An 11,666-nucleotide genomic window follows, 5' to 3' on the forward strand; every position below is an offset into this window, starting at 1 on the left:
TTCACTTCACTTCATCTGCGGTCCTCTCCAAGGTTTCTCATAGTCATTCATATTGACATCCCACTGGGTTGTGAGTTTTTCCTTGCCCTTATGTGGGCTCTGAACCGAGGATGTCGTTGTGGCTTGTGCAGCCCTTTGAGACACTTGTGATTTAAGGCTATATAAATAAACATTGATTGATTGATTGATTAACCTTGTAGATTGTTATAGTAACAATAGGTTACTCTTTGTCAGTGTGCTGTGTTTTACCCAGTTTCCCCGAGGGGAGCAATGTTAATATATGTTTGATGAAACAGAATTATACGGTTTTACCATGATTAAAGTTTGAAAAGGTAACTGTCAGTAACTTTACAGCGGGTTGTCCAACTCTTAAGTACCGATATCAACTGATACCGATATATACAGTCATGGAATTAACACATTATTATGCCTAATTTTGTTGTGATGCCCCGCTGGATGCATTAAACAAAGTAACAAGGTTTTCCAAAATAAATCAACTCAAGTTATGGAAAAAAAATGCCAACATGGCACTGCCATATTTATTATTGAAGTCACAAAGTGCATTATTTTTTTTAACATGCCTCAAAACAACAGCTTGGAATTTGTGACATGCTCTCCTTGAGAGCGCATGAGGAGGTTGAGGTGGGCGGGATTGTGAAGGGGCGGGGTGTATATTGTAGCGTCCCGGAAGAGTTAGTGCTGCAAGGAGTTCTGGGTATTTGTTCTGTTGTGTTTATGTTGTGTTACGGTGTGGATGTTCTCCTGAAATGTGTTATCATTCTTGTTTGGTGTGGGTTCACAGTGTGGCGCATATTTGTAACAGTGTTAAAGTTGTTTATACGGCCACCCTCAGTGGGATCAAGTATGCCTTGCATTCATGTGTGTGTGAAAAGCCGTAGATGTTATGCGATTGGGCAAGCACACAAAGTTAAGTTAAAGTACCAATGATTGTCACACACACACTAGGTTTGGTGAAAATTGTGCTCTGCATTTGACCCATCCCCTTGATTACCCCCTGGGAAGTGAGGGGAGCAGTGGGCAGCAGCGGTGCCGCGCCCAGGAATCATTGTTGGTGATTTAACCCCCAATTCCAACCCTTGATGCTGAGGGAGGCAATGGGTCTCATTTTTATAGTCTTTGGTATGACTCGGCCGGGGTTTGAACTCACAACCTACCGATCTCAGGGCGGACACTCTAACCACTAGGACACTGAGTAGGTCTATTGTTTCTGTTGTGTTACGGTGCGGATGTTCTCCCGACATGTGTTTGTCATTCTTGTTTGGTGTGGGATCACAGTGTGGCGCATATTAGTAACAGTGTTAAAGTTGTTTATATGTCCACCCTCAGTGTGACCTGTATGGCGGTTGATCAAGTATGCCTTGCATTCACGTGTGTGTGAAAAGCCGTAGATATGTGATTGGGCCGGCACACAAAGGCGGTGCCTTTAAGGTTTATTGGCGCTCTGAACTTCTCCCTACGTCTGTAGGGAGAAGACAGCGGCGTTTTAAAACGTCATAAATTTAACTTTTTGAAACAGATGCCGATCATTTTGAAACAGACACCGATAATTTCCGATATCACATTTTAAAGCATTTATATAATATCGGCAGTCCGATATTATCGGACATCCCTAATGAACAGTGATCGTGTTCATTCATCTTCTGATGTTTCCTCACCTTTCTTTTAGTCATGTGACCAAGTATTGTCAGCTGGCATCAAATTACTTCTTAAAGGCCTACTGAAATGAAATTTTCTTATTTAAACGGGGATAGCAGGTCCATTCTATGTGTCATACTTGATCATTTCGCGATATTGCCATATTCTTGCTGAAAGGATTTAGTAGAGAACATTGACGATAAAGTTTGCAACTTTTGGTCGCTAACAAAAAAGCCTTGCCTGTACCGGAAGTAGCAGACAATGTGCGCGTGACGTCACGGGTTGTAGGTCTCCTCACATCCTCACATTGTTTACAATCATAGCCTCTAGCAGCAAGAGCTATTCGGACCGAGAAGGCGACAATTTCACCATTAATTTGAGCGAGAATGAAAGATTCGTGGATGAGGAAAGTTAGAGTGAGGCACTAAAAAATAAATAAATAAATAAAAAGTGACAGCTCCGGGAGGCGGCAGTGGTAGCGTTTCAGATGTAATTAGACACATTTACTAGGATAATTCTGGAATCTCCCTTATCTGCTTATTGTTTTAATAGTGTTTTAGTGAGATTCTAAAGACATACACTACCTGAAAGTCGGATGGCTGCAGTGAACACCAGTGTCTCAGAGAGAAGCCAATGGAGGAGCCAAGATCACAGATGCCTTTTTGAGCTGCAGGAGGAAGAGGTATAATCCACTGATGTCTCCAGTAAGAGTCGACTTAATATCACAATTTCCCATCCAAAAACTAGCTGGTTGACGTAGAGAAACATGTAAGCTTGACCGCTCTGTGTTAAAGCTTCACAACAAAGAAACACCGGCTGTGTCTCGGTGCTAAAGGCAGCTGCAATCCACCGCTTTCCACCAACAGCATTCTTCTTTGACGTCTCCATTATTAATTGAACAAATTGCAAAAGATTCAGCAACACAGATGTCCAAAATACTGTGTAATTATGCGATGAAATGAGACTACTTTTTGCCGTGTCTGGTGCTGGGCTAATGTGTCCGCTACAACCCGAGACGTCACAAACACGCGTTATCATTCCGCGACGTTTTCAACAAGAAACGCAGCGGGAAATTTAGAATTGTAATTTAGTAAACTAAAAAGGCCGTATTGGCATGTGTTGCAATGTTAATATTTCATCATTGATATATAAACTATCATTGATATATAAACTATCAGACTGCGTGGTCGGTAGTAGTGGGTTGAAACCCACTACTACTGAAGTAGGCCTTTAACTTTTTGAAACCGATACAGATAATTTCCGATATCACGTTTTAAAGCATTTATCAACCGATAATATCGGCAGTCCGATATTATCGGACATCCCTAATGAACAGTGATGGTGTTCATTCATCTTCTGATGTTTCCTCACCTTTCTTCTAGTCATGTGACCAAGTATTGTCAGCTGGCATCAAATCATGTCGTAAAGTCTCATGTTTGACGTTTTTCTAATCTGTCCCTCCCTCAGTCTCAGTTTGGTGGCCTGCTGTTTCGTCACGAGGGCTGGCCTCTATGCCTCCATGAGAAGATAGTGGTTCAGCTCAGTCCTCTGGACCGCCACCTCTTACGCCCGGGAGACTTCTACCTGCAGCTCTCTCCTCCGGCCCAAGCCGCCGTCTCCAGCCCCCGGCTGCAGGTGTGCAGCGTGTCGGACGGCGGCCATCATGTGGTGCGACAGGAAGTGCCGGCGCTAAGCCCGCGGTCCGTCTTCAGCATGGCCTGGCTGGACTCCGTCAACAGGGACAGGGAGCAGCGAGGGACGCCCAGACTGGAACGCTGCCTCCTGTCCGCTCAGGGAGACGTCTTCAGGGTCCCCTGGGAGGATGTAGTCCATCCACAGTTCATCCACCGACCCCGGGCCGCCCCGGCCCTGGCCGGCGAGGAGTTCAGCAACCGGTCGCGTGATCCTCCAGGACAGCGAGTCGAGCTACAAATGGACCAATCAGCTGCCTCCAGTGAGGGGGAGGAGTCTGAGGGCGAATATGTGGAGCTTACAGAACTTCAGCTACCTCGCTTCTCCCCACAAAAAGGTTCCTTGACACAATCAATCAGCCTGCAGCATCAAGCCAGACGCAGCACACGTACACACACTACCAACACGGACACACACTCTCCGACAAGTGATCACACACACAAACGCAACGCCATAAGAGATCACAAACACACTACCAACACGGACACACACTCTCCGACAAGTGATCACACACACAAACGCAACGCCATAAGAGATCACAAACACACTACCGACACAACCACACACTCTCCGACAAGTGATCACACACACAAGCACGATGCCACAACTGATCACAAATACACTACCGACAGGACCACACACTCTCCGACAAGTGATGACACACACAAACGTAACGCCACAAGTGATCACAAACACACTACCGACACAACCACACACTCTCCGACAAGTGATGACACACACAAATGTAACGCCACAAGTGATCACAAACACACTACCGACACAACCACACACTCTCCGACAAGTGATGACACACACAAACGTAACGCCATAAGTGATCACAAACACACTACCGACACAACCGCACAGTCTTCGACAAGTGATCACACACACAAACGCAACGCCATAAGTGATCACAAAAACACTACCGTCACGGACACACACTCTCCGACAAGTGATCACACACACAAGCACGATGCCACAACTGATCACAAACACACTACCGACACAACCACACACTCTCCGACAAGTGATCACACACACAAGCACGATGCCACAACTGATCACAAACACACTACCGACACAACCACACACTCTCCGACAAGTGATGACACACACAAATGTAACACCACAAGTGATCACAAACACAAACGTAACACCACAAGTGATCACAAACACACTACCGACACAACCACACACTCTCCGACAAGTGATGACACACACAAACGTAACGCCACAAGTGATCACAAACACACTACCGTCACAGACACACACTCTCCGACAAGTGATCACACACACAAACGTAACGCCACAAGTGATCACAAACACACTACCGACACAACCACACACTGTTCGACAAGTGATCACACACACAAGCACGATGCCACAACTGATCACAAACACACTACCGACACAGACACACACTCTCCGACAAGTGATCACACACACAAACGCGATGCCGCAAGTGATCACACACACAAACACAATGCCAGAAGTGATCGCACACACACTGCCGACACAAACACACACACTCTTGCACGTGATTTCACACACACTGCTATTGTCGGTCACACGAACACACATTCACATACAAGTGATCAAGCAAACACACACACTGCTGAAAGTGGTCCAAGAAACAAACACACTCCATACACGGCTCCAATGAGTCAGAAAAACACACATTCTCCTACAAGTGATCACACAAACGCACACATTGTGGACACGCACGTGGTCACCAGTGGTCACACAAACACGCACATTGATACAAATGATCACACAAACACACCTTCTCCTACAAGTGATCACACTTACACACACACTGCGACAAGTGGACGTACACACACTGCTGACACAAACAAACCCATTGGTACAAGTGATCACACAAACACACACATTGCGGACACAAACAAACACAGTTCTACAAATGATCACGCAAACACACACACTGCTACAAGTGACCAAACTTACACAAACACTGCTACAAGTGGACGTACACACACTGCTGACACACACAAAGGTATTGGTACAAGTGATCACACAAATACACACACTGCTACAAGTGGACGTACACACACTGCTGACACAAACACACACATTAATACAAATGATCACACAAACACACACATTGCGGACACAAACAAAAACATTGCTACAAGTGATCACGCAAACACTGCTACATGTGGACGCACACACATTGCTGACACAAACACACACCTTAATACAAATGATCGCACAAATACACCTTCTCCTATAAGTGATCACACTTACACGCACACTGCGACAAGTGGACATACACACACTGCTGACACAAACAAACACATTGTTACGAGTGCTCACACAAACACACACACTGCTACAAGTGGACGTATACACACTGCTGACACAAACAAACACATTGCTGCAAGTGATCACACAAACACACACACAGCGGACACAAACAAACACATTGCTGCAAGTGATCACGCAAAAACACACAGTGCTACAAGTGGACGTACACACATTGCTGACACAAACACACACATTAATACAAATGATCACACAAACACACACACTGCGACAAGTGGACGTTCACACACTGCGGACACAAACAAACACGTTGCTGCAAGTGATCACGCAAACACAAACACTGCTACAAGTGGATGTACACAAATTGCTGACACAAACACACACATGAATACAAATGATCACACAAACACACTTTCTCCTATAAGTGATCACACCTACACACACACTGCGACAAGTGGACGGACACACATTGCTGACGCAAACAAACACATTGCTGCAAGTGATCACACAAACACACACACTGCTACAAGTGGACGTACACACATTGCTGACACAAACACACACAATACAAATGATCACACAAACACACACACCGCGACAAGTGGACGTTCACACACTGCGGACACAAACAAACACGTTGCTGCAAGTGATCACGCAAACACACACACTGCTACAAGTGATCACACTTACACAAACACTGCTACAAGTGGATGTACACAAATTGCTGACACAAACACACACATGAATACAAATGATCACACAAACACACTTTCTCCTATAAGTGATCCCACCTACACACACACTGCGACAAGTGGACGGACACGCATTGCTGACGCAAACAAACACATTGCTGCAAGTGATCACACAAACACACACACTGCTACAAGTGGACGTACACACATTGCTGACACAAACACACACATTAATACAAATGATCACACAAACACACACACTGCGACAAGTGGACGTTCACACACTGCGGACACAAACAAACACGTTGCTGCAAGTGATCACGCAAACACACACACTGCTACAAGTGATCACACTTACACAAACACTGCTACAAGTGGATGTACACAAATTGCTGACACAAACACACACATGAATACAAATGATCACACAAACACACTTTCTCCTATAAGTGATCACACAAACACACACACTGCTACAAGTGGACGGACACGCATTGCTGACGCAAACAAACACATTGCTGCAAGTGATCACACAAACACACACACTGCTACAAGTGGACGTACACACATTGCTGACACAAACAAACACATTACTGCAAGTGATCACACAAACACACCTTCTCTTACAAGTGAGCACACTTACACAAACACTGCTATGGGCGATCACACAAATGCACACTATTCTACAGGTGGTCACACAAACACACACACTCCTACCACTGATCGCACAAACGCAGCTTCTCCTCCAAGTGATCACACTTGCATAAATACACACTATTCTTCTGGTGATCACACACACGCTGCTAAAAGTGGACATAAACACACTGCTGACACAAACAAGTGCATTGCTGCAAGTGATCACACGCACTCATCCTCCCTGCCGGGGGTTCAAGCCTCCAGCTGTCAATCACAGGATGCGACCCCTAATCGCCATCCAAACACGGACGCGCCAACTGAAAGGCGTGGCGAGGGCAGAGAGGCGGAAGCTCAAATGTCAGTTGATGCTGGTAAAGAAGAGCGAGAAGAATGTTTCGTGGCTGCCGGGAAGGAGGAGGAGAAGGTCCCAGAAAGAGAGGAGAGACAAGATGGAGATGGAGCAGTAATGGTGGAGCTGGAAGAGGAAGTTGAGCTCATAATAGTGCAGCACAATCAAGAAGGAAAGCAGGAAGTCAAAGGAGGAGAACAAGATGAGGCGCGGACAGCGAGTGGATCAATGTTCTCACCTGAGGAAACACTTGATGAACACATAACTGGACAGCCCGTACCCGCTAAGGACTCTTATTCTGAAAAGCTCACAGAACACATACCCGCTAAGGACTCTTGTTGTGAAAAGACGGAGCAAACACACGCTAAGGAAAACATTACTGAACCCACGCACACTGAACATTCTTATTCAGAAAAGAATATACCACACATGTACCCTAAGCACTCTTATTGTGAAAAGCCAACAGAGCACATAATCACGGGGGGCTCTTATTCTGAAAAGCTTCCAGAACCCCCCCACAACGAGGACTCCGACAGCTGTGCCGAACACACAAATGTTGACGGCTCTTATTCTGAAATCCGTTCTTCGCCCATCGCGGAAGGCGTGGCCACTGGAGACTCTTACACTGAAAAGCCTCAGCGCTCTTGTTGTGAAGGGCTCCCCAAACACACACAGAGTGAGGACTCTTATTCGGAAGATGCGACTTTAGTGTCAAACTTGAGCACGTCCCAGACGGTTTCCATGACGACAGCACCAGTATCTCCCCAACCTCAGCAACACCGAGAAGAGGTGGTGGAGGGCATTAATGGTACAGTAATATCTACTTTATTATCTATCTATTTATTATCTATCTAGAGCGGCGGTGTCCAAACTTTTTCCACCAAGGGCCACATACTAAAAGTATTTATATTTTTATACAAAATAAAAAAATAGAAAACATGCTAAATACGGATATCTATATTTAAAGACACAACTTTGTGCCTGCATTCTGTTATAGGTGACTAAGTATATTATTATGAATTATGAGTTATATTTTTTTAGCTTTTTCTTATTGCGTTCTGTTATTTGGATTTTTTTTCATACATTTTTACAATAGTTTTTTCCCTCTGTAAATTAGAACGAAACAATTGTGTAACTGCATAACCTTGTGATTAGTGTGTCAAAAATTCTGCCTGTACAGAAATATTAATGCTTTTATTATTGTTATTTTTTTAAGTAATTAATTTGTAAGTCAGTAGAATTCATCCATCTATCCATTTATTCTCTACCGCTTGTCCCTTTTGGGATTGCAGGGGGTATAATTAAGTATATTATTATGAATTATTATTTACATTTTTTTTTTAGCTTTTTCTTATTACGTTCTGTTATGTGTATTTTTTTCATACATTTTTTCAATTGTTTTTTTCTGCTGTAAAATAGAATGAAACAATTGTGTAACTGCATAACCTAGTGACTAACTAGTGTGTCAGAAAATCTGCCTGTACAGAAATATTAATGTTTTATTATTGTTATTTGTATGTCAGTAGAATCCATCCATCCATCCATTTTCTACCGCTTGTCCCTTTTGAGGTTGCGGGGGTGGGGGATTAAGTATATTATTAGTTATTTTTTTAGCTTTTTCTTGTTACGTTCCGTTATTTAAATTTTTTTCATACATTTTTGCAATTGTTTTTTCCCCCTGTAAAATAGAATGATAGTATTAAAATTGTGTAACTGCATAACCTTGTGACTAGTGCGGCAGCGACCCCAAAAGGGAATAAGCGGTAGAAAATGGATGGATGGATGGATAATGTGTCAAAAATTCTGCCTGTAGAGAAATATTAATGTTTTTATTATTTTTTATTTTTTTATTAATTAATTTGTAAGTCAGTAGAATCCATCCATTCATCCATTTTCTACTGCTTGTCCCTTTTGAGGTTGCGGGGTGTGCTGGAGCTTATCTCTGCTGCATTCGGGCAGAATGCGGGGTACAACCTGGACAAGTCAGTGGAATCCATCTATTTAATTAATTAACTAAACTTTGTTTATACATTTATTTTATTTTATTATATTTGAAAGCTTCTAATATTTTAGATCAGGGGCATCTGAACTTTTTCCACCACGGTCTGCATACTTAAAAGTCAAAATAGGCAGGGGCCATTTTGATATTTAAAAAAAACAAACAAACACATGTTTCTTAACTAAGCGGTTAATCAAATTTAAGTGATAAAGAAAATTGAGCTTTGCCGCTTTAGTCCTAGTTTTGGCCCTTAAGAAACTTCTCTATGACTTTAGGTCCAGACTTCTTCTGTTTGTTTGAGATTGTCTTTACTGTCACAAGTGGTGGAAAAGTGAATTACAACTGAGTTCTGCTGCGGTTTATACAAACCACAGCTGAGAAACCTATAATCATTTGTCTGCCCTTCAAAGGTTTCAAAACTATTATAGTTGAGTTAAGTATATTATTATTAATTATTAGTTTGAAAATGTCAGTTTTTTCCTCATTACATTCCGAATTTTTTTGCTCTTTTTCATGACATTTTCACTGTTGTTTTTTTTTACCAACTATAGGCTGCTGGCCAACAAAACTTGGTCTGCGGGCCACAAATGACCCCGGGCCGTACTATGGACACCCCTGATCTAGTGTGATGAAATGCAGTGACAGGACTTTACTAAGAACATGTTGTCTTTCAGCAGGTTTTCTGTCGACTCATTCCAGTCCAGCAAAACCTCAAGAAACATCCGACTTGTCGGTACCGGACGAGTCAGCTGTTCCCACATCCCACATCAAAGTCAGCCAGACCTCAGAGTCCTCCCACTCCTCTGGATCCTCCAGCCTGGTTGGGTTCTCTGAGAGTTCATCCTATTCGTGTAGATCCTTCCAGTCTGGCTTCAGCAGGTTGCTGTTAAAGTCTGGAGTTGTTTGTTTGCCTGGTAAGAACACCAGTTTTTATTGTGGAACCAACTCTTGATCAAGGTTGATTTATCTCGCCTGAATTGTCTTAGTTTATCTTCTGTCTTCAGTCCAGGGGGGTATTCCTGGTAGGAGGTTCAACACAATCTGAGTCTAAACCCGATGTCCAAGTTGATTTACTATAGGCGTGGAAACTTGGGTTCCAAAACAGCTGATTTGAATTAGTTCAACCAATCCGGAGTATGTTGACTCTGAGTTAAGACCACCATAATCAATAGAGCACTGATTCTACGATACACCATAGAAATTGGCCGGACACAAAAGGTGTTAATTTGTGTATATGGTAAGAATTAACACTTAAAAACATATATATATACAGTAAAATAATATTGGAGTGAAGTGGTAGACAAGTACTGTCTCGCTCAAAGCAAAAGTCTGAATAAAGTACTTTATTAAAAAGTGTAGGATGGATATGGAATAAAATATCTTTTTAATTTAGGTGCAATCCCACGGGGAGAAAACGCAAATAGAGGCTGCCGAAAATATCTATTTGCTTTATTTATATTTGACATGTAAAGTTGATGCAAGTGCAGAGTAAATATTGTTTTTTTCTGACTCTGCACTTACTGTTACACCAATTTTCTTATCATGAATATTACGTACTCTTCCAGTCCATATCTTGTTGAAAGATATTTTACTTGTAAGTAATACCCCGCTTTCAGCCCGATTGTAGCTGAGATAGACACCAGCGCCCCCCGCGACCCCAAAGGGAATAAGCGGTAGAAAATGGATGGAAGTAATAAAGCTCACAGTTTCCTAACCTTTTTGACCTTTGGGCCCAAATTTTCCACTACAGAGAGGCCTGGGGCCCAACGTTCCCTCTAAGGTGCGCGCCTGTGCAATTGCGCACTGCTCACGAGTCCTCTGCCCACAGCAAAATCCAATAAAAAAAAATCAATCAATCAATCAATGTTTATTTATATAGCCCCAAATCACAAATGTCTCAAAGGACTGCACAAATCATTACGACTACAACATCCTCGGAAGAACCCACAAAAGGGCAAGGAAAACTCACACCCAGTGGGCAGGGAGAATTCACATCCAGTGGGACGCCAGTGACAATGCTGACTATGAGAAACCTTGGAGAGGACCTCAGATGTGGGCAACCCCCCTCCCCCTCTAGGGGACCGAAAGCAATGGATGTCGAGCGGGTCTAACATGATACTGTGAAAGTTCAATCCATAGTGGCTCCAACACAGCCGCGAGAGTTCAGTTCAAAGCGGATCCAAGACAGCAGCGAGAGTCCCGTCCACAGGAGACCATCTCAAGCGGAGGCGGATCAGTAGCGTAGAGATGTCCCCAATCGATACAGGCGAGCGGTCCATCCTGGGTCCCGACGAGCGGTCCATCCTGGGTCTCGACTCTGGACAGCCAGTACTTCATCCATGGTCATCGGACAGAACCC

General features: G+C 43.5%; 1 protein-coding gene across 2 annotated transcripts in view; it reads left to right on the plus strand.

The window, feature by feature from the left end:
- plekhg4 (pleckstrin homology domain containing, family G (with RhoGef domain) member 4) overlaps positions 1 to 11,666 on the plus strand; it is a 73,735-nt gene that overhangs the window by 20,218 nt on the left and 41,851 nt on the right. The window contains exons 3-4 of one of the 2 annotated variants that reach the window (XM_061875887.1): positions 3,124 to 8,116; positions 9,982 to 10,221. In XM_061875887.1, coding sequence (XP_061731871.1) covers positions 3,124 to 8,116; positions 9,982 to 10,221 — 5,233 coding nt within the window. The remainder of the gene's footprint in view (positions 1 to 3,123; positions 8,117 to 9,981; positions 10,222 to 11,666) is intronic. The other variant, XM_061875895.1, reaches the window with a different exon arrangement.

The sequence above is a fragment of the Nerophis ophidion genome, linkage group LG02 (assembly GCF_033978795.1).
Source record: "Nerophis ophidion isolate RoL-2023_Sa linkage group LG02, RoL_Noph_v1.0, whole genome shotgun sequence".
Taxonomy (NCBI): Eukaryota; Metazoa; Chordata; class Actinopteri; order Syngnathiformes; family Syngnathidae; genus Nerophis; species Nerophis ophidion.